This window comes from Haplochromis burtoni, unplaced genomic scaffold, assembly GCF_018398535.1.
Source record: "Haplochromis burtoni strain Fernald_Lab_line unplaced genomic scaffold, NCSU_Asbu1 Contig_220, whole genome shotgun sequence".
NCBI classification, from domain to species: domain Eukaryota; kingdom Metazoa; phylum Chordata; class Actinopteri; order Cichliformes; family Cichlidae; genus Haplochromis; species Haplochromis burtoni.
In genome coordinates, this window is record NW_024582581.1 from 600,163 (window position 1) to 625,231 (window position 25,069).

Here is a 25,069-nt window from a genome sequence, read left to right on the forward strand (position 1 = left end):
GAGTGCCATGTTTGCTCTATTTAGAGAAAGATCAATAGTAACCCATATATCTGTCCTGGAGATCAATCGGAGCCTATTTCTGATCTCCATCGACGGCCTCTTCTTTGTTTATCCTCGCTCATCCTTTCCTTCCTCTCGTGGCGGAGAGCAGATCAAGCAAATGGTTGATGCATTGTGAACGTATAACATGTCAACAGCTTTATTGGTTTCACACACAGCCCAGCACGCTGTCCCAGTTTCCTGCTCTCTGCTTTTACTCCTCCTTTCTGTTTCTCCTTTTCTTTATTTCTAAATCACCGATTGCCAGCTAAAAATAGGCACCACTGTGGAACACATGAAGCTCATCATATTACATGCTTTGCATATAGACTTCCATCTACACGATCAGCTGTCTGGCAAACTCCACATTTAAGATTTTTCTTGTGTAAAACAAACCAGAGGTGTAACACTTGAGGGGCCAGTTTAAACCACACCAAACAAACAGGTGTGAAAGCATCTTGCAGCGTGTTGGCGTCGGCTGCATTCTTCTCTCGCTGCTGTAGCAGTTATTTTAACGATTGCGACGCTCACTGTCTTGAAGCCGCCTGTGTTTGGAACAGCTTGGGTTTGCTCTCTGCACAAAGACTGTGTCTAAGAGGATGAGTTTGAGGGTGTTAAAGTGAAGGATGCTCTGTGTGTGAGTCGCTGCAGCAGAGGAGAAACTTAAAGCTCCGATTTATCTTTTGGCCCAAACAAAAAAAACTAACTAGCTCTGCTAAAACATGCAAAACAATATTATAAAGTTCTGTTAGTCTCATCCACAAATGTCTTTTTTTCATATCAATCGGTCGTTTTGTTTGCTTTTTCTCCACTGCCTCTGTCAGAGGCCGCGCTTGATGAAACTTTAATGAAAGCAAGAAGCTTTCAGTACGTCCAAAAAAAATCGTGTTTGTATTTTCAGCAAGAAAAACCAAAAAGCTCTTCCAGTTCAACTGCTTTTCCCATCAAACATTTACTGTTAAAGTGGAACAATGTAGAAGAAAAAGCCATCAAACAGCACCACAGAGAGAGTGAACACGATGCACTCTGGTTTATATCGGGTGTAGGTGTAAGTGAGAGATGGGGGGTGGAGTACACGTGTTACTTAGACTAATTGATCTCAGTTTGCTTCTTGTGTTTTGTGACTGTGCTGTTGGGCGTGAGATTTATTATTGTTATTTGTGTCTACACACACACACACACACACACGTGGATGTGGGTGTATGCTTGTTTGGGAGTACATCCAGTTGACGGATGCAGCTGGTGCATAAAATCTAATCCAGATATAAAGGGGAGAATAAAAACCTGATTGGCACAGAAAGAGAGAGCGAGAGCGTGTTTGACAATCAGTGCCACGGCTCATTAAGGCCCATAATACATCATTAGTGTGTTTGGATATACAGATGTATAGCTGATTGGAATGCAGCACACGTCGGCCATTTCCCTGTGTTTTGCTGCCTGCGTCATTTAGACAGCCATTCTCTGCATCAAGCTAACACTGCTTTCCATTATTTCGATGGCAAAAACAACTTCTTTTAAATGACAACAAGAGGCAGTCTCAGAAACCTCAGAGACTGCAGAGTTCCTCCTCTTCAGCTCTTTGAGACAGCTTCTGAGTCAAACCGCAGGGACTTTCAGGTTTAATCAAGTGTCAGACTCAAGGACTTAAAAATGAACCAGGGAACCAGTTAAGCTCAAAAGTTCAAAAAATCAGATCTCTTAAATAACTGCAGCTTTGACAGTGGTCACTAGAGACTGGCTCCAAAAGCGAGTCAGTCCCCGCACACTCCTGACTTCATAAGATTAAAAACATGGACATAGCTGCCGTGATGTCACTAACAGGTTTCTAAGGTGCTATTTTGATGAGCAGTGGGTGTGGCCAGAAGGGGGCGTGAAACAGCGAGCTCACTATTAAAAGACTTGTGGTTGACAAGTTATTAGCCGCCGAGCACATTATTAGATCATCTTCCAATTTGAAACACAGCATGGACGTTACTCAGTGTGACCCGACATGAGTGACTGAGCCCATAAACTTATTAGGTCGAGACAGACGTCCACAGGACTGGAAGTGTTTTTGCAAACACAGCTATCGCCACCTGGTGGCCTTCAGATGCTACATCCACATTTTATACCATCGATGATCACAAAACACATTTACAGAATAGGTATAAAGTAACTTTTTAAAAATCTTTTTATCTTTACTAAACCTCTCCCGGTGTTTTATTGTGCCAAACACATTTGTTTTTCCAAGAGGAGCACTATAGACTAGGCTCAACTCAACAGAGCTTTTTTTAAAAATCTCATCCACCTTCATACTGGACTCGAGGACATGGCCACTTTGACTGACAGAGGTCGATCAAGTTACTTAGCACTTAGCGTGTATCTCTGTGCGTGTGTGTAATGTACCTATGTGGAAGCTTTTAAACCAGCTTGCTTGCATTTCTCTCTCGTTTCTCCCTATGCTCGCATATTAGTTATTTCCATCTATCCTGAAAATGTCCCACAGCCTAGCAAAGTAAAAACAGCTTTGGTTTCTATCTATTCCAATTAATAACAGATGTGCTGATAACTGGAAACAAGCAGGGATTTTCCTTACCAAAACAAGATTTTAAAAGTGCTATTAATAACTAATTAACTAATTATCTGTAAGTTTGAGGGCTGTTTGGTGCTGAAGAACTTGTATTCCAGCATGAAATTAGTCTGATAGCTGACAGCTAATTTAACATCGCAGCTTCACTCCATGTCTTGATTTGAGCTCATCAGTCTCTGTGTAATCCTAGAGCAAATATTCACAACAAACAACAAGCGTCTGAGTTTTGCCTTCATTTCTTTCTCTCAGCAGAGTAAGGTTAGAAGTAAGGTCATCCTCACTGTCCAGGTAAATCACATCAACCTCCACGGACCGCAGCCCCTCAGGACACACACACACAGTCGCTCACACATGTAGTCCCAGCCTCACAAGCAGATCCTTCACTCACACACATGCTTGTCTTCAGCCTCTCTGAATGGTTGACATTCACATCAGTGGGGGAGCGTTTTTCACATGTGATCACACATTTGCATGGTTTTCACACAACGTGAAAAAACACAAAACAAGTGATGTTCCCAAATACACACATCTGATCTGCCAAATCCTCACTTTTCTGGCAGATTATTTAACTCCAGCTGAGCTTCACAGTGCCTGAATCAGCAGGCTGCTCACAACTGGCCAGCAGTAAGCAGACGCGCCAGCACATACATGCACATAGAGAGCGCCGTGAAATCAAGGAAGACCTCATAAGTGAACATGACGTGGTGGAAGACTGAAACACCTTGGCTTTCTTCTTTAGGGAATACCTGCCATGCAGTGAAACCCCTGTGCACATCTAAAACCTGGGCTCTGTCATAAATTTTATGTTTTTGTACATAAATATAACTAATAAAGGTTTTTGCTCATTTAGAATCAATATTGCCAAAAAACGGCTCATGTCTTTCATCTTGTTAACGATTCACATCTCTGTATATGAATGCTAGTTCAATGTCGTTTCTTTGGACAGTCTTTAGCATTTTATCCAGTCTGATGTCTTGAGAGCAAGAACCAGTTTTTTCAGGCTTCTAGTAGAGCAAGCAGAAATCTTTGCATCTGTCATTGTTTATTCGTGCAAATTATTTTAAAAGCTAACAAAAAGCTAAATGTTTGTCAGATATGTTCACATCCCGTTTCCCTTTAGCTCTAAAGACACTTTACCTGCATGCATCCAAAGCCTGTTCAAAGGTGTTCGGTGAATACGAACCTGACTACAAACTGACCACAAAAAACTGAAAACTTTCATACATATTTCAGGATGTCAGCGGGGCAGCTTGAGTTCTTGCTGGCAGAGCTGGGACCACATCTGCGCGGGCAGAGGAATCATTTCAAAGATCTGATTGACCAGGAGCGGCGTCTAGCTGTGCGCCTGAGGTAAAATAGTTTTATTTTACTATTTCCACATCATTAGATATTCAGTACTGCTCTGTGTTTTGAGACACAGCAAACTTATTGCCAAATGCAGCATTTGATTGGTCAGATTGGATGTTCGGAAAAAGCACCAAAAAGTTCCAAAAAGTAAAAAAAAAGTGTGGACAGCTGCATTAAAAAGCAGCAAACCTGGGTGCCAGCTTAGCTCAATGCGTTGAGCGGGTGATCACATGCCAAAGGGCTGAGAGCAGCCGGGCCGGGTTCGAGTCCAACCTGCGTCCTTCGCCACGTGTCTTCTGTCTTTGCCCCTGCTTTCCTGTCCTCTCTTCATTGTGTCTATTGAATGAAGTTGAAAAAGGCCAAAAAAGAACAGGCGAGTCTAAAAATGCTTTTAACATTCAGATAATTCGTGCAGATTTTACAGGTCAACTGTGTCGAGGTCTTAAGGTTGTCCTTGCTGTCCTTGAGCAGCGAAACTGTGGTACATTTTGATATTTTATGGCTACATTTTAATCCACTTTTATGCTCAACAAAAGTGTTTACACAAAAGATTCTCAGCAGTCCTTGCAGGCTAAGATCCTACATACAGAGATGAATCCTTCATGGAGGACCCCCCACTCGAAGTTAGTACGACACAAGCCAGAGCTTCTTGCTATTGTGTTCACTGCTGGTATTATCATTGACTTCATTGCAGCAGCCGTGCTAAAGACATAACCTCATCTCTTCCACCCACTCCTGAGCCAATCTGCAGCACAATCTCCATTGTTTCATCACGTTGACATGACAATATCAGTCCCTCGCTGCCGAAATACTATCTCGCAGTTAACTGGGGATGAAATGAAGCAAACGAGGGGAAAACAATCTCCCCAAAGCCTCTTTGAGGGGAAAATACAAACTGGTTTTAGTAGTGCTTTTCTTTAAGTGAAGCTACAAGGACAGTGTTTAAAGGCTGCACATTTCAGCTCCTAGTGGGGATCATTTGGCGAACAGAGACTTGAAAGACTGCCAGAAACCTTAACAAAGTGTAAGAGCAAGCTCGAGTGGGATGTCTGTGCTGAAAACGACGTCCTAAGGCGGTCAGTGAAAATCCATATGGACATTCCTCGGCAATTTTTTTTTTTTTTGAGAGCCTTTGATCCTGCAGCGTCCTTCAAAGAGCTTCAGCATGCGCCTCAGTTTTAGTCTGCCCCGTCTCACCCCACAGGATATTATGAACCCAAACGGGGGATGTGAGTGAGTGCTGTGAAAATGGAATCACAGGCAAATTAATTAGAAAACAAGTTTGAGATCTGTTTGGGTCAGGACTGGGACACAAACACGTCCTCGAATGTCTGCTGCTTTTATGTAGGCTGACAAACTGCAGAAGCACGACGGGAGCGCTGATGAATGACAACAGCAACGATCGTAAAGATTCTCCACAGCTGGCAGACTAACAAAGAAACATGTAAACCGCTTTATATAAAATAGTTGGGTTGTTTTTTAACAGCATTGGCCAAATTGACTTGAATTTAAAACTCAAACTTTTATTCGCTTTTACTTCAGTCGTTTAATTGGGGGCTGAATCCACCGGGGACACCAGGAGAATGTAATTAAGAGCTGGAAGGTCAGAAAAGTCGACAGATCTGTGGTGCACCAGAGAGCCGAGTCTTAGGAGCAACTCAGAAGAGGAAACTGTCGCCCAGTTCAGAGAAGAAACATAGAGCCGGGAGCTTCAGAAGACACATCCTTCGCTCTGCTTTTTTCTTGATTTACAGCCGCTCTGAATGTAGGTAAACAAAGACTGAATCAGGGTTATCAATCTTGTTGCACTTCGCAGAGCTATTCATCGTGCTAGTTTACATGTCAGGTATTTTACGACCTCTTTTCGTCATCGCCGGATTATACTGTCGACTGTCGAGCGGCATGAGCTAAATCCTCAATGAGATGTTACCATAAATCCAAATCTCGGTGGTATAAAGTAATAACGCCTTTCATATTGGCTCCAGACAATAAAAGCAAAGTAAATGCAGACTTTCCTCATGTCAGGCCAGAAGCGTATATTAATATACCACCTTTTATTGGTCATCTTATTATCAAGGGTAGCGTATACAAGATTCAACAAGCTGGATTAAAGCTAATCATCTCATCCAGGATTGTCAAATTAAACTGTGCAATGAAGGAGGCCTGTAAAGTGAAACTTCCCTTTCTGAGAGTGTAAAGACGTTTTACTACACATTTAAGGCGTGCTATAGTTTTTCCACATAATAAAGAAATGCTGCTTTGGGCTTAAATTGTAAAAAGTACATGTGTAAAATTACAGCTCATTGCACTGAAAACCCAGTGTAAAAATCATAAATCACTAGACTAGATAGTTCTGTTATTTAATTGTTGATCCATTACTTTTTTATTTAGGTGTGATATGAATGGCCGTTTATTTCCTCCTTCACATTCTCCAAAACCTTCCAAGGGGCCAGATTGGAGCCTTTGGCGGGCCGATGCTGCCTCCTCGGCCAGGCTTGGCAAACCTCAGGTCTCACTCTGAGTTTACACACCTGAATCAAATGATAAGTTCATCACCAGGCCTCTGGAGAACTTCAAGACATGTTGAGGAGGTAATTTAGCCATTTAAATCAGCTGTGTTGGATCAAGGACACATCTAAAACTTGCAGGACAGCAGCCTTTGAGGCCTGGATTTGGACACCACTGTCCTACACCAAATGTTTTGAAAATTGTTGTGAAAATATGATTGGTAATTTTTCCGTATGCAAAGAAGGGAAGTTATGTAATCGCATTATTGGTTCAGCCCACATTTGTTATCAAAACTATATGTGGTTCACAGACTAAAATGAGTTCGACAGACCTGTGCAGATGAAAAAGTAGAGCTGCGAAAGCAGCCCGAGTTAATTCTGATGTAAGTTATGGTAATGTGGAAGCTCTTCTTGATGTACATAACATGACACATCAAACCAACTGATGAAATCCCAAACTGACTCTGAAACTGCAGCCAAAAAAAGGCCAGACTGAATAACCAAATACATTCGTATCCTCTATAATGCAACAAACGTGTCGGCACTTCTGGATCTGTGTTGCTAACACGCTGGCCGCAAATAGCCAGCTTGTCAGATCTATATGGCATAAGTGGGTTAGCATCATTTAGCATACCCCGAGGAGTTACCATCATAATCACGAGTGCTTAAAAAGGCACTGTTTCAATCAGCCTGTGCAGATTCTGCGCATTAGTCATGCAGCTGTGTGCAATCTTGTTATGGTGTTTTACTTTTGCTTGAATAATTAAACGCCATAAAGGAAAATACATCACTCATCTGTCCATTACGAAGGCTTAGAGGAACTCAGCTACAGAAAAGCAGCTTTCTGATGAGTACATCAACTCTAATAAACTTGTTTGTAGAGGGTTATTTTTAGGGTCTCATCATATATTTGCAGTTAACATTCAATTTTATACATAGTTTTGAGTGGAAAAAAGCAGAAGAAAAATGAGAAATGAATAAAGAAATACAAAAAAGAGCAAGAACAAAAGCCAGGCTGAGAATTTAAATGGAAAGTAAATGATAGTAGGGTGTAATCTGTTTATGCCAAATTCTGACTCTACCCTCCAAACGTCAGACCAGGCAACCTTTGAGAACTCACTCAGCAATCACAGCCTCGTGTTCCCGTTCTTAGCTGACAGGAGTTACACTCGCTGTGGTCTTCTGCTGCTCTGGCCCATCTGCCTCAAGTCTGACATGTTGTGCGTTCAGAGATGGTCATCTGCATATCTTGGGTTGAAGTTACTGTTCCCTTCCCATCATTTCCAGTCTGTCCGTTCTCCTCTAACCTCTGGCAACAACATGGCATTTTCCCCCAGAGAACTGCTGCTCACTGGATATTTTTCAAGCTGCTTCCGTGTTACAAGTAGAAGCTTAAACAGTCAAACCTAAGAAAGCGAGTGCACTTAAAACAGCTGTACCGTTTGAGAAATCACACACATCAGACTCCATTAGAAGACACACATTGATTAACACCTCCCCGAAGACACGATCTGCAATGCATCACGCACGCCATCTTCCATCATGCTTCTTTTTATAATGCTGATGACATGTCCCTAGAAACTAATGAAAAACTGTCCATTTGGAGGCTGTTGTTGAATTTACTGAATCCTATTAGGATTTTAATTGAAGTAAATACACGTTTCCTAATTAAATGAGGGCGCTTCATTGTGTTTAAACAAAAGGAATACTCCTCTGTTGCATGTCTGCCGCTAAAGTCAAGCCAAAATCATCGTTTCTTAAACTGTCTTATGTCCAACAAAAGCAATTTTAGCTGCTTCTCTTGTTTCGTGGATATTGTTTTGATGGATTTATGGATTAAATCTCATCAAATAACCACACAGTGATTAATATTATATTACTATAATCCCCATCAGAATCTTGACCACGTTCACCCAGAAACCCAAACTGCAGCTTTTCATGTAAGATGAATCACACGGCTGCCTTCATGCATTATTTCATTTACTGCGCAAACTTCTCCCCATGTGAGCTCATCAAAACTGCCTCTTTTTTGGATATTATATAACTCGGAGCAGTTGCTACGATGGGATAGAATTCAAAGAGCGTGGAGGATGGAGATTAGCTATTTAGAATCGCCCCCACTTTTGAATGACAGCGCATCCACCCACTCCACCTCCACCACTCCGAAGCAACACAAAGAGGAAAAGACCCCAACCCCCCCTTCCTTCTCCACAGTTGCATCTGGAAAAAGCTTTGTTGACACGCACACAGTCCTCTGCAACGATTCTGCACAATCTTTACATTACAGAAAAGCATCTCGGCGAAATCAGAAGGACGTAAACGTCCCTGTGATTCAGTGCCGTTAGCTCCGACGCAGAGATGACAGATGCTGCCTCCGGCACCTCTTGACAGGTTTTTGGTGAAAGTTTTTAAAGATGTGTCAGCGAGGGATTGCCCTTGTTGAAAACAAAATCTCCCTCATTCATCTCCTTTCAGATGAAGCTAGCGGGCGCCCAGGGGAAACTGGCTGCACAGCGGGGAGAAAGTGGATTGAAGAGAGCGAAATAAACATGCAGAATCTAAACATTCTCGGTGAATCGCTGCTCATCTGGAAGAGAACACTGACCACAGGCAACTCACGTTCTGAATAAATTCACCTCCAACGCTAATCTGTAAGCAGCACAGTGGAGTTTGGGTGTTTCGTCTATGAATAGTGTGCATAAATACGGCTAGTATGGAGAAATCTGAGTTTATTGCGTCAGAAAACTTGAAAAAAAGTGGAGTTTCGTGTCAAGTAACACATGAAACTCACAGTATGGCACCAGGTCAGCTAAATTGCAAGGATATCTACCCAGTTAGGAAATATCAACCTTTGTGAATCAATTTTAACTCCTTTGACGCACATTTAACTGACAACAGGTGCACCAGAAAGGCAAAAACTAGACAAGCTCCAAAAAGGAAACAGATTTGCATATGGTGGCCAAGGACTGCTGCTCTCTCTTTCTCCCTCCTGACTGATACCTCCTAGTACTTTTTTGTATTGTTACTAATGTCCTTGATACTGCTGGTAGCTTAAGATGACACCTGCAGCCCATTCATGTGGCACAGACAGTCCAACTTCTTCAGGATGGCACATACGTGGAGATACCCAGATCACCCACTACATGAGGAGAGCTGGATAGAAGCATTAACTTAGAAGTGGAACTGGTATATCTGGTATTTGGAATGGGAGAAGTCCGCCAGGAAACCTACAAAATGACCTTCAGGGCCACTCATATGCTTGTTTTCACCAAACTGTAAGTTTAAGTGCGATCGGTGCTTACAGTCCAGCATCACATGGCTCAACTGGCATTTTTCGGGGAACACCAGAACTGGGAGATCCACCACCTTGTTGTTTTCACTGATGGCAGCAGATTCACACTGAGGAAATGTGACAGGCGTGAAAGAGTCTGGAGACGTCTGCCTGAAGCATCATTCACAATGACTGGTTTGGAGGGTCTCACTGACCTCAGTGTGGTGGCCGACATCACCCCGACTGCTGAATGAAATCCTGAGACCCACTATCAGACCTTACTGTATGTGGGTACAGTAAGGTCTGATATGGCAGTTTGCACAAATGTAACTGTATCTACGGAGTGATGAGATCAAAAGAGATGGAACAGTAACATTACAAGAAATCTGGATTTTGTCTTCTTTTTTTTAGCAAACTGCAAAAATAAGACGTCCTGTTCAAAATTTGACTGTTCTTGAGTCTCCAGGGGTTGCTTACAAATCGTATTGCAACAAGACTTCAGGAACTCGAGCCACACGCTTACGACATCTAACAGCAAAATGTGTTGTTTTAAAAATGTGAGCATCTTTGATTTTGCATGAATTGTATGAACTTTTACGTAACAGAGAAAGATCAAGTTTTTTGTTGCCTTTACAGCCGGATGAAAAGACTCCTCATTATCCAGTTTGTACAAGCAACAATCGTCCCACTACAAATTTTAAGAGCAGATCTCCAGCTACAATTTCCAGGTCCCAACAGGTATTCACGCAAAACAAGAGATAATGGAAGTTGCTTGTAAGGTTGGAAAAGACACTAAACTAATGTCAAAAACTGAAGCAATCCCCGCCGATGAAATGTAGTCCATTACTGCTCAAAATAACAGTTAAACCAAGCGTTTACTTTATTGTCTTAAGAATGGAAAAAAGAAAATAACAAAAATGCCCTCAAATGCATCTGTAGCATTTAGCCACACTGCGATGTAGGTCAGTAATTCCAGGTAGCGAAACAGTCCATATTGAAGCAGGGGTAAGAAGAAAATCTGTCAGAATGTAGGGCAGAGAGGGGAGGAGGGAGGTTTTCAGTCCTTCGCTTCAGTCTCTGTCGTCTTTCCTGACCGCGGTGGCTTAGCTTCACATGCTCTCTGGCTGGCCCGGTGTCGGCAGTGGCCTAAAAATACCTGCCATGTTTAAACGCCCAGGTAACCTCAATACCGAACAGCAGCCTAACACACAAAGCCTTTACCATAAGAACGCTGCAAGCACAACCGCCGTTGGCCTCTTACTGTTTCCTGATGTCAATCGACATGACAAGAAGGCCACAACTCTCATTTGAGATGCAAACGCAAAGAATTAGAATGACGGTGTTGCTTTTATAAGTAAAAAAAAACTTCACTGAAGGATCGGTTTAGTTTTTTTAAACTAGTGAGATCTTTTTACAGTAGCACTACCTGAAGGGTTAATGTGTTTCATGCTCAACGGGAGGCTCCCTTTTGAACTGGTATGGGGCAGGGACATACAACACAATGTCTTTACACAAAGATACACACACACACACACACCACTGACCAAAAGTGGCAAGAATATAAATATAAATTCCCCTTCCACCCAGTTTTCCAGTCAGAGCACACTCTTTTTTCCTCTCTGTGTCATAAACTCTCCCACATTCACACACACACTTCCACTTCCAGGGGCCGGAGCCCGGTCACAGGAAGAGTGCGGGCTTGATAGAGCCTGTGGCAGAACAAGACTGAGGAGGTGGAGAGTGGTGGTGGGGGTGGTGGGGAGGAGTCCAATTGTCTAGGCCTGGCTCACCAGAGCACACTTACACAAAATATACTGTAGGCCTCGACAGGCTGGTTGGCACCATGGGGCCACCATGGGTGGTTTGGATTTTAAAGGCATGAGTCAAAATGCAGCACATGCAGACAGATAGCAGTGCACATGCACCCTTACACCTGAAGGCAAATTTGAATATAGAAACAACCCCAGAGGGGTTCTGTGGTGACCGTTTCCTCTTCCTGTTTCCTGCTGCTTACTGAGACTTGAGATGAATCAGTCCTCGGAGGAGTCACTGTAGCATGCACGCAAATATAGAGGCACTCTCACACACTCGTATGCAAACACTACAACCTACACTATCAGGCAAGTTTTTCCCTAATTCAACGTTAGAAGGCCAGTGAGGCTTTTCAAATGTCACAGAATTATTGTTTGAGGGCAAGTTTTAGCTTTTCTTTGAGGACGCTGGTAGCCGTGGTGATGAGTCTTAGCTTCTGCCTCACTCTGGCCATGTGAGCGCTTCCCCGGTTTCATCTAATTGTCCACAAAAGCTATTACAGTGAGCCTCGTGTTTCCATTCTTCTCTTAATCAGCTTAATTGCAGACATTCAGTTGCCTCCCTGATATATTTAAAAGAAAGTCAAATATGATCATAGTGGATGGAGTATAACCAAAAGCAAAGAAAGGGTTGTTGGAGAAATCTGTGTATGTTTTGTCACCTGTGAGTTGACTAAATGAAAAATGTAATCCAAGGAAAAATTTGCAATGCAGAAATTGGACAGAGCAAGAAATTAAGCATATGTTGTCTTCAGCTCACACATCCATAACCAAAAGATCCCGAGTTCCCATGACAGCCTACTCTTCAGCTCCGTTTGTGTGTGCACAGAGTAAGGTGATGGTTGCCACAAGCTAGGCTTCAACTCAGCTCACACGGAGAGCTCCAACAGATGTCCACAATCATCAAGTTTTTTTCTTTCACACTCTGAAACAATCAAAGAGACAATCCATTCCTGCAGCCGGCAAGCAGAGCTGCGGGGGGGGGGTTGGAGGGTCTTTAGAAAGACACAACTGGGCTCGGGCAGTTGGTGTGTGTGTGTGTGCGTGATGGGTTTTCTGTTTTTTGCACGAGTGCACGCGCTCATGCTTGAAGAAGCCACTTGTTATGAGAAGTGTGTTTCCAGTGAAATCAGCTGCCGTGCAGTCAGTCACCAGGAGTCCATGAATTATCCACAGAGCTTTCAGCAGGTTCTGTCAAATTGTTTTGGGATTGACTTTAAGCCCAAGTGCACAGCAAGTGAACCAAGGAAGCTTTTTCACACACGCTGGAACTCAAGGTCTACAAAAAGCACTGAATGGCCAACATTTCTCTGGTAACAAGACTGTGGAGAATTCTCTGGAACACCTACTGAACTCAAAGGGATGTAGGATATGATAGCATCCTTCGTGGTTAAAATGTTAGAGTCCTTGAGCCATTCACCTGTGTGAAGTTTCAGATATTTGTGGATGACACCCTTGCATCTCTGAGCTAATTACAGCGAGCCACGTACACAGATCTATGGATTGAGGATGAAGAACAGATTCTCTTCATGCACAAAGTCACCGCAGCACACCAAGAGCGGAAGGAGTATAAATTTTGCAGCTCCATTAAAAGTAGATGTGCCAGTCAGCCAGCATGCACAATGCAACTGGAATGCAGTGAATTTTAAAGTTAAGGCTTGCACATGCATTCTGTACGTTGAAATGTCCACCAGAGAAAGCTGTGGTCTCGAGCCACCTGCCAATAAAATCTGATTAATTGCTTTTGCAGAGGTTTGGACCGGCTTCTCTCTCTGAAGGCCTCATTTAGCATTAAAAAAAACACACAAAACAGCCATAAACCGAGCTCCTTTCTGTGTTACTGACATCTTTGTAACCTTTTGTTGTGTTGTCACAAAGCTGAAAAGTCATTACACCATGATGGGAGAGAAGGCTACACTTTCAAAGCCAGACTAATTAGTCTGTTGTAGGTGGGTTCACTGCTCCGCGAGGCTGAGAGTTTAATTGCAGGTTTAATCGACTGACACCTACGACACCACCAACCTCCAACGCCATGCTGGAAAGATGTTAGCAACAACCCGTGAGGTATCTCTACCATATCTGGGGCGGAGAACAAAATAATGACCAGCAATTACTCTGATCATAACCTAATTGTAGCCTTTAAAATGTGCCTCCGAAGCAGTTGCGACTCACTGTTCCTGCAGCTCAGCCCTGTGGTGCAGGTATACAACCCGAGGATCCATTAGACATATGATATCTGACCACAGTGATCAGCAGTACAGCTGAAGGACAAAGGAAATAGACAGAGAGGGAGAAATGATGGGGGGGAGGCTGGTCAGGAGATGCATCAGGCTTTAGTGGATTTCCACAGTTAAATTTATCACAGTCAACTGAGGAGGAAGACAGCAATCAATAACCCCTATCTCCCTGCTGTCCTCCAAGAAGGACAGTTGCTTTCAAGGGTCCAGACCTCTTTTAGACACCCCATCCAAAACAAAAAGAACAAAAAAAAGAAATAACCCAAAACAACCTGCATCATATTATATTTAAAAAAGAAAAAAAAGCTAGAAAGCCACTGTTAGAGCAGCGGACCTCAACCTTTTCTGCGCCACGGACCGGTTTATGCCTGACAATATTTTCACCAACCGGCCTTTAAGGTGTCGTGGATAAATACAACAAAATAAAACCCATACCAAAAAAAATGATTTATTCATAACACACGGGAGAAGGGAAACCGAGTTAGCGATAAAAAATGACAATAAAAACTAATAAAAACCCTGAAAACCATAAATTTCACACCCGAGCCTCAACTCTCACGGCCTGGTACCAAACGGGTGTTAGAGGTTGATTCCTGACTGGATACCTGCTCCGTTGTAACCTCTTGCTGATATTATATGAAGACGAAATCAAACGGTAACTGGTAACTGTGGAAACCTGGAAACCCTTGCCTGATTAATGAAACTAGAACGAGTAATGAAAACGCAGGGATCTGGAAGCAGATGAGTGAGTCGGGCGCAGCTGCGAAAACAACAGCATGCAAGAGTAGTCACTCATTACCAGATGATTTACATGACACACAGCTAACAATATGCAGGTGTAGCATCTTCTGGCACATGCAAAGCTGTAGAAAATGGGATACAGTACATAATGGAGGGTTACTACACAGGGGTGGAGGCCTGAGCATCCACCAGTCATCCAGATGACCACAGAACCAAAAAAGCTCGGTCAGCGCAATACTCTTTAAAGACTGGAAACAAAAATCAACTAGCCAGCACTTCTTAAGCTACCGGTTGTTGCACGATCTTGTTTCCTTGAAGTGTAAAAACTGAAGCTGAGAAAAAAAAAAAGCGAGTCATTGTTTCCAGGATAAACTGCCCACCATGTGACTGTGTGAGCATGGAAAGATCCCGTCAGCACTTTGATTCTATTTAAAAAGCACAAGTTGGAATTAGCAATAAAATAGAAATGAGACAATTAGTCACTGACAGAGATGATGATGGCAGTATGTGTTTTCATTCATTAAAACTTTCCTAACATGTAAAACTTTCACACTAAGCACAAGATGGCACATTTTTCCTATGATATGTAAGGAAAAGGTCTTTTTAAAAGCTCGTGCATTTTGTGCACATCTTAGCACACAAAAGAGCTTGGAGACAAAACAATATTGTTTCAGTGTGTGTGCAACACTATCAGGCTAGTGATGTCATCTGGGGCACATAAGCTTCAGGATGTAGACAGTACACTGATTACACCCATGTAATAGCTACGCATTGTATTGTTATACATTCAGTGGACACAAAGAATGGTAAAATGACTGTAACCCTTACAGTGAAACACACGTTGTGGATTCTTCGCCCACGCTGCCAAACACTTCCACAGATATAACAGTGAGGGGATATATCGCAGCTCTATTGCCCTAAATATCGCACACAGATCAACTCTGGAGCCCTCTCGCTCTTCCTCTCTGTCAGCCAGGTGTGTGTCAGTGTGTGCACGGCCTGCACATCCAAGTTTCTGTTCTCCCTGCAGAACCCACAAGCCCTCATGTGTCTACAAGACAGATGTTCAAACCAGATGTTCTTGCACCGAACAGAAAGGTCTGCAGACAGACCTGCTGCTTTTGTCTCTGTGACTGGCTGATATCACGGCGCTGTGCCGAGGCGAGTTCAAATTTCAAAAGCAGTCAGACAGATGCAGTTTTACAAATTAAACTTGATTTTCCTAGTCTGGTCATGTTTTCTAAGGATTTCTCCCTTTAATGCTCCTTCCCAGCTTCTAAAGTAGCAGAGTCAAGGACTTTAATACCTTTCAGATTACACAGTGCGACTGCTGAAGCAGACAGAGATATTCCCAGCACAGACTCTATATCTAAGTCTATAAACTCTCAAATAAACAGGCCAGCTGATGTTTTATTCAGAAGCAGGCCGGCAGCTATTTTTAAAACAACAAAAAAATAAAATAAAATAAAAAAAACTGAAAAAGTCACGTAAATGGCAGCTTCGCTCATCCCCTGCCCGCCTCGCTCCATTAGCCTCTGCGGAGCCAGCCGAGCAAGGATTACCAACCAGCTTCCAGTCTAATTTCAGAGATGGTAGAGTCACTCAGGGCAAAGTGGGATTCACTCAAGAATCATCGAGGTTCTCCCTCCACCAACTGAAACCAGTGGAGAAAAATCCGGCCAAAATCAGACACCAGAATGATTCTCCAGCAGCAACACCCTGAACTTATTGTTTTCTGTCTGACTCTATCAGTCTCTCACTGACAGGTTCTGTAAGCCATTGAAACTGTAACCATGCACCAAAAAAAGCTCTACCTCATGTACTACTTCCAAATAAATAGTAGCAGCGGGTTAATGTGGCCAATATCAAAAAAGCAAATTCTATGTAAATCCTTCTATGTGAGAACATTTTAATTTCCTGTTTGAAAGCTTCGAACCAAATATAGTCATGTGAAATATAGTCACAGGACTCTCTACAGTACTGTAAAAAACAACATCCCATTAATTAATAGCTGGTAGAACCACCTTTAGTAGCAAGAAGTTTTCTACATGAGTTTGTACATCATCCTGGAGGGAACACAACCCACTCGTTACAGCATCGCCTCGGCTCATTGAGGTTTGAGACCATTCATTTACCAAATGTGGTGCTTGTACATCATCATGGCCAGATATCGCCACTTCAGTCTCATCCGTACAAAGGATGTTGTTACAGAAGTCATGAGGCTTGTTCAGATTTTGATTTGCAAACCTAAGCTGCGCTGCCACGTTCTTTATAGAGCGAAGAGGCTTTTTCTTGGTCATCTTTCAAAGCAAGCCATCCCTGTTCGGTCTTTTTCTAACTGTACTGTCACGAACATGAGGCTCTGACTCTACTGGGACGTCCATTCCTGTAAAGATTGTGACACTGTGTTAACACACACAATGAGGGGTGATGATTTGGTATGAATGCTTCAGACCAACAAACTGCCAAGACCGCTTTATAGAGGTGCTCACACTCACTGATGATCAGTTAATCGAGTCCATTAGAAGCCCCTGACTGCTACTTAACCTCTTAATTCCTATGGAGTCAGTAAGGGTACACAGGACCTTATACAATCCTGTGAAACTGTTCTCTTTCACATTGCTGTAGCTAGCTAACCCAGGATAAAGACTAGAAACCAAACAGCTAGCATGGACCTGCCACCAAATCATATCTGGTTAACACAGAACTGAAGCCCTGTACAAATCTGTGTTTATCCTATTGGAAGGACAGGAGTTAACATTTGAATAGTAAAATATGAGAATGTACAATTACAAGCATAAATCAACCTTAACATTTGTTTGTTTCTGAGAAGCAAGGATACAGATTTGTATTTGTATTTCGCTCTACCAGGAAATAAAGAAAGGAACATGCCTCAGTCCAAATATCTTTTAATTATAAGTGACTTCATGAATGGTTGGCTTAATTTTCTCAGCTACTTAATTCAGTTTAGTACACCAGTTTAAAACCAAAAGCTAGAGAGAAGATGGAGAAGATCTTCATTATGTTCCAATAATTCAAAGCGAGCTGTGAAAGTGTAGCTGAAACACAGAGTTGAACTCTAACACAAGGTGAGCACTGAGTGTTGTTGCTGTGCTCTTCTGAAGTACCCCATTTTAACTTGTACCTCTCAAGTGTTGCCACCTGACCGGTGAGCTCGCAGTGCTCCAGTAGTTAGTGTTTCAGAGTAACTTTTCATTCCTATCGATGCTTTTCAGTCTTTCGCTCTCACACACACACATTTTAAGCTCTGGATTTATGACCCTGTCATCTTGTAAACACATCGTGTGCACCAAAATGCAGCAGCACCCTCTTTCTGCTCAAGCCTGGTATTTCTAAATTAACCTCCTGGGGACTTCCCGAGGGTTGCCGGAGAGCCGCAGACGCTTCCACAGCCCTGCGAGTGAAGACTGAGAGCCCTATCAAAGTAACGAACCGGAGGCCAGACGTTTAACCTCCCCGTTTAACGTCTGCACGCTGACTTTTTTACTTTAATGAGAGGAAGCGATTAAAGTGCTGGGTCATGTTGCTGACTTCAGCTTTACTCGTGATTTGGGAGTGTGAAGCAAGCCAAACTGTGGCCTCAGACTGCATTTATTAGCACCTGTGATGGGAAAACCGGTGTCTTCTAATTACACTTCAGATGCTCTCACAAAGACCAAGTCTGCCTTTTAAGAAAGAAATCACTGAAAGACTAATAAAAATGTAGCTCCAAGTTGCGTGACTTAAAGACAAAGGCAAAAGTGGGTGTAACAGCACATTTGACTAATTCAGAACAGTCTTTGGGGACAGCTGGCGCACACAGCGAGGGTGGATGCAGGCTGCCGATGCCAAAGCCTCCGTCACGTTCTTTATCGGGCCTGTAGCAGTCGTGCCTTACCTTTCCAAAGTCCCTGACGTCAAAGAGGTCAAAGGCCTCAAAGAGATCGCTTTTCTTCATGCCAAAGACGTCGCTGCACGCTGCCAGGAAAGTCCTGATGTTCTTCAGGCACAGGAACTGTGTCGGGGAGACAGAAAGGGTTCATGTGTCAGTGGCAGGACGGTAAATTTACAGGCAGTATCGTGATGTTTCACTTTTCTTTCCAAATGGCTACGTGTCTGTGCGCGTGTCTTTATGACATCACCGTACAGTTTCTGCTTTTTGGATAGTGCTTGACAGCTTTCACTCTCGCTGTCAAATCAGGCCACGCAGTTTAAGACAATGGAGGGCCGCAGCTCTGAGAGAGGGGGGAAGCTGTGCTTAAAGGCGTCGTGTTTCACTAATATGATGTATCTGCTGTTGAAATAAGTGCTGCATAATAAAGGAAAAGATAATTCAACAGAGCAGGGAGAGAAAGGCCGAGATCTTGGTTACTCCTCCCCATACAGTACATCGTCTCTGCTATCGTCATGTAAACGAAACAGAAATTTTAAGAAACGTCCTTATTATTGACTTATCAGTTGAATAGTTAGCTAACTGCACATGCCACGTGTATACACTAATTATGTCATTGCATTATCTGGATCTCACAGTCTAAACTGAGTCAAAACCTCCATAAAGTTATGATTGTGATGTTTATCTTCAGCAAATTGCTGCACAAGAGCAAGTTAAAAGCTAAAATGCCAAGAGAAATTGGTTATTTCAAATACAATTTAAAAAGCAATGCTTCAAACACAGCTCATTAACAATCACCAAACATACAAGCTGGCTGGTTATAGTTGCTGCATTTCCAAATTCAAAAGTACATTACTAACATGCATAGCTACATAACTCTTGTACATTTGATAATATTGGGCGCACAGGCAAGTACATCTGTATATACTGTTGTGGTGTGTTTATGTTCAGCCTCCATTTCAGCTTTGGACAATGTGCTGCGTTAAATCAGTTTCAAAGTGGCTAAATGTTGAAAGATAGTTTGAGAAAGAGCTGAAAGACGTTACACTAGCGTTATTTATTTTTAAACTGAAGGTTTATTGTTTCCCTGGTATAAAGTTGGAAGTAAATAAGTACAAAAACTGAAGGAAACAGAAGCATTTATTGGTATTGGCACTAGCTATTGGAGCCAGACAATATTTAAATATTATCAGCTAATATTCGCTATTTGCCAATCTATCAGTATCAGCATTTATATTGTCCAATAGATTTATCTATATAAATTTATCTCTCTATATATATATTAGTCAGCATTAACACAGACTGATCCGCGTTAATGCATTAAAATGGGCTAATCCGCGTTAACGAGCAGATCAATCCGTGTAAGGGGTTACTCGGCGATAACAAGTTAATGTGGCGTTAACAGCGTCATCATGGCTAACGTGATTACCAATTAACCCATCTGGAGCTCAGACTGATTCAAAATCCCTGAAATGTCTCTGTCAACATATTTTGGGTAGTTTATATACGTATACACATATATATATAGATATATAGATATATAGATATATAGATATACATATATTTTGTCCACTAGAGGGCAATTTCCCAGTTGGCAACACGTGTTTGGAACGCCACAAATACAACAACCAGCTGAGTCAGATAGAGTGTGAACAAGTAAATAATCGTACATAGTGAATGTTAAGGAAATCTGTTTATGTATCATGTGTATGGAAAAGAATTATTGGCTCATATATCGATATATCACATTGTAAAATCAACAAATATCAGTATTGTTCTTAAAAATCCAATATCTGTTGGGCTCTACTAGGTATCGACAAAGTGTTGTTTTAAACCTCACCACCGGTACGTGTAACAGACATCTGTAACATCTGACGCCATTGTTTCATTGTTGTGTTGCCAACAGGGAGACTGTGGAGTGCCCTCTTGAGGACAAATTATGCAAAATCAACACTAGTTAGATGGATGAAGGGTGTTTCTTCCGTCTCTTTTTTACCCTTTTGTTTATTGAATATTACAGTCTGATAATGACAGATTAGCAAACAGCTGATTTGGTCTGACCACAGACTGAATGTGAATACTCTAAAGCTACTTTCAGCTGCTCTTTTATTCACAAGGTGTAACCATAGCGTGTTTGATTTGGCTCTTAATGATGCAGCCTAATGGAGATTTGTCTCTTCCGAGGACCAAACTGAGGATCTGAGGATTTCACCTCAAAATCTGCCACTATAGTAATTTTTCTGCTGAGCACAGACGTCTATTTTCCATATTAGGCAACAAGGTTATTAGCGGGCAAGCAGCACAATGCAAATACACTAATGAAGATGAAAAGAAACTCTTTCTGAGCCTTAGAGCTTAATTACAGCTGAGGGTGCACGTTGACACGTGAAAATTGAATCAAATGATCAATAAGTAACTCTACTAATAAACAAGGTCATTTACTGAGCGTGCAAGTGTTTTGCTTCATCTGCAGCTTGAAACTTTTGCTAATGATCTTAATGGAGTTCAGCCCAGAAACTGTTTATCCATATTATGTGGAACCACTGAAAAACACGGGTGGGGGGGTAAGGTCTAAAGTATTAAGTAAAAGACGTTTAACACTGTTTTCGTAGAACTGCTGGCACTAAGTGAGTGAAGGGGGTGATGTCAACACACAGGGCTTAACCAGCATGCAGCATCCGCGACTTAGCCTTCCCGTAGTTAGTACAGGATGGAAGACAAAAAAAGGATGCTGATGTAAGAGATGTTTCCGAAAGTTCTGATTTTGTACTGGTTTTGGCCACACCACTATGCACCAAATTGCTGGGAACACTTTTTTGGTTGTTTGTTTGTTTGTTTTACATCCGAGCATTATTAGACGTGTTACATGACAAAATGACACTTACGTGATGGAACTATCGGTAAATCAATACTTACACGTCAGGTACAAAGATAACACAATATCACAGCCAACACAGAGTCACCAACAGGAACGGCTGTGTGGTTTCAGCTTGTGCATTTGAGCAGTGACGACTTATGGTCAAACCAGGACAAAGGGATCAGAGTCTACAATGAATGTAGACAACTGAAAGCACTGCACTGCTGTGTATATATCAGCAGCTGTGAAGTAAGATAGACTAACTTCATTGCCCATCAGCACCGTCAGCTTTGTAAAATGTCTGAAAAATCTCAGGAGCATCTGAATTAGGGGCAGAAACACTCGGTTACTTTAGGTGACAGCCATGTTTAATTGCGTGGAAGCATTTTAGGAGAAATACAGCTTGTTTTTCTAAAGGCCACGATCTTTCTATAGGTCCTTCTTTTTAGTTTTTTATTTGAGTATCTTAAAGGAGACTGTCTTCTTCTTTTTCTTCTTGGGTAACAAGTTCGCAGGAAACAGATTTCATTCGCTGTTTCCTGTTTGCTAAACAGACCACATATATGAGTCCATACCTTTAGGCCTGACTGCAATCATGTATGGCAACTTTTGGTAAACTAATTGAGTCAGTGTCGCCTCAGAAAACTAGGAGCACGGGAAAGGATGCAAAGCAGCCCAGAGTTACTCTGTTATGCGTGACACACCTTCCCTCTCATGGTACGACGCAGAATCAGATTTGTCTGTGCGGAGCATGTCCACGCATCAAATATAAAATGCCTCTCTGCCGCAATTGAATTACACTTTACAGATGGCTTCACAGGAGAAAGAAAAGCCCCCAGCCAGCGAGCTCCAGATAAGAGTAGAGCAGCAAGCAAGCACTGAGTGAATAATATTGAATGTTTACACTTGTACACATCACTTTCTTTTATCAGACAAGCACATCTTGTCTGCCTGGAGTCTCTGGAGAGTCCCAAAGGACCTCACTATATTATCTAAGGGAAGCAGCTTCACAGAGGACATGCTATATGAAAGACAGCTTCTCTACTGCACTGAGCCGAAGACAGCAAAGAGGGAATTGTATTAACAAGAGTGGAGCAGGATGAGGCAACCGCTAACTGTTCCACTGGCAGCTTTTGTTCTGCAATAGTGACTCTCTGGGGCGCAAGAATCGAAGGGCCTTATGTGTAAGTGTGTGCATGCGTGTGTGTGCGTACATATGAATCCAGACTCCATGTCCAGGCCAATGAGAGAGTGAGTTCTAAAAGAAAATTTCAAAAAATCTGAATTTACCATTAAGAGAAAGTCTGATATTCACCAGTCAGCCATAACATTAAGACCACTGACAGGTGGGGTGAATAACATCAGTCATGTTTCAGTGCGATCTTCCGCATTCACGCGGATGTTAACATGACGAGGCGACCCACTTAAACCTTAGACACCAAGAACATCGACCAAACTGCATTTCCCAATGGCAGCAGCCTCATCCAGCAAGCACAAGGAGAGATTGTGCCTTGCCATAACGTCAAAACAGCTCAAAAAACAGACTTGAGAGCTGGAGACAATGGCATGGCCAAAATCCCTAATGTGAGAAAAGATTCACAAATCAGCAGCTCAACCCATGAAGTCCAAAAAAACTTAGAGCTTCAGAATATCCCAGTTTAAAGTGGTTTTAGCATCTGTGGCTAACCCACACGCAAGCTAACATTAGCTTGCAGGTGGAAGCTAAGTGCGTAGAGAAGATGAACTAAAAAGATGTTTCAGAAAGATCCAAGAATTAAATAGTTTAAGTAAACAGAGTCCCCTGAGATTACAGACTTCCTTTACTACTACACTCACTCGGGATCGATCCTCTGGCTGGAAAGCTAGATCGTTGCTAGCTATATCTAGACCGTAAAACTCTGAAAACCTTTACCGCAACCTACAGCGTAAACTATGTGCAATGTAACTACACATCAGGACGATACAGTCCGCAACTATCGTCAATGTCCTGTTCGATTGTGACTTCACAATTGTCATTAGTCTGTCTTGCATCAATTGAGGTAATGTACAAAGTGAAAAACCTTGAGGGAGAAATATGTTAGCCTCTAAAAAAACTGACTACAACAAAGGCTTTTTAAAAATCCCAGTAGGTTGATTGTTACTTTTGGCTGGTACTGCATATAAAACACCAGGACAGGAGTACAAGGTAATTAACACATAACGCACCGCCAAAAGATTAAAGCAACAATGTCGACCACTTGTGTAGATTACGTTCTAGGCTCTACAAAGATTTCCTGCTAAATAAGTCTAAATAAGGGCTCGTTCGAAGTTTGTACTTTGTCTTATTTATTTGATGCTTTCCTTTTATGTCTTTTCCTTTTCAGACCCCAACTAAGCCTGGTTGAACTGAAAACGTCTTTAAAATGCTGTAAAAACAGGGTTAACATTTGCAGTATCTTTGGGGTTTTATGTCTCTCACATCCAGTCCCAAAAACAGATTTTACTCTATTTTGCAAGTAAAACTTATGACGTGACGTTGTGACACGGTGTCCCCTGCAGCGACCCTTATCAAACACGCTTGTTTTTGTCGTGTATTTACGAAATAGGACGAGCAGTAGCTTTATTTAAAAGCCTTCAATTCAAATATGTTCCTACTGAAACTGCACAGCATCCAAGGCAGATGCATCCAACGATGTTCATGCACCTATTTCTGTACTTCAGTGAAAACAGCAAACAGCTTCATTGTGGAGAACAAGGATTTAAAGACAGATTAGGCTGTGAAGCCTCAGCAGGGAGCTCCAAACACACGCCAGTTAGGTTTGGATAAAATGCATAGTTTATACAGTACAAGACTGATGTATGGAGGGCTTAAAATCTTACAAGTGCATTTCATTTCTGAGACCAACCATGTGGAAGTCAAAGAGAAAAAATCCTGTATATCAATGTAGTGTTTTTGTCCCCTGTCCCTGTATCCACAGTAAGTCTCCAGTTCTGCTCATGTATTCCTTGATACAAGCCTAAGTTCCATAGCAACAAGCCGGAGCCTTTTATGGGCCCTGTGTGGATTGTGTTGCTTAATGAAATCCTGGTATCATTCTCTCATAGATATACACAATGAAATACAGCCAGACGTTTGGCCATCGCCCCACATGAACCTTGTGTATGATCAATTAATTACAAAGCATATTTTGCAGAAGGACCCAAAGCTTTGTGCAAAGAATTCAAATTCTCAGGTAAGAGCTCCCCAAATGTCATCTGCTTGCTGACAGCAAAATGGGACAACAAAGAGGAAACCATGAAATGTAGAGGAGATATATACATTAGGTGTATTGTGTTTGACTGTCTTGCCACTTTCCATCACTCAGATATTGTATCCGGTGTGAATTACATCATGTGCGCAGGCCTGATCTGTGGAGCTCTTTTGCCAAGACTCTTAAGTCATAACCGGTGGGTGAGATATCACTATCCAAGCGCTCGGGTCACATCCATGTCATGTAGGAGCTTTTGTCAGCTGTGTAACCAGGAAACGGGAGGTGGGAGGCAGGCAGAGGTCTGCTGACACTGTCAAAAATACTCCTTTCTCTCTCCGCCTGGGCTTGGGATCATCACAACAGGCAGCCTAGCCAGCCAGACGCTCATCATCTTACTCATCCTCACAGAATATTATCAGCGAGCATTCAGTAGCTTTTCTTTTGGGTGTAAAGCAATAACCCCGTTTTTTAAAGTGCGCTAAAACTGCACAGCTTTTGCTTTACAATAAAATTCAACGCAGAGTCTCAGTCCCCATTATTCTCCTATTCACTCGTGACTCTGAATATT

General features: G+C 42.3%; 1 protein-coding gene across 2 annotated transcripts in view; it reads right to left on the minus strand.

The window, feature by feature from the left end:
- The window catches only part of LOC102292911 (guanine nucleotide exchange factor VAV3), a 91,201-nt gene that overhangs the window by 55,568 nt on the left and 10,564 nt on the right, over positions 1-25,069 (minus strand). For both annotated transcript variants that reach the window (XM_014338150.2, XM_014338151.2), the window contains exon 2: positions 18,421-18,537. In XM_014338150.2, the coding sequence (XP_014193636.1) occupies positions 18,421-18,537 (117 nt within the window). The remainder of the gene's footprint in view (positions 1-18,420; positions 18,538-25,069) is intronic.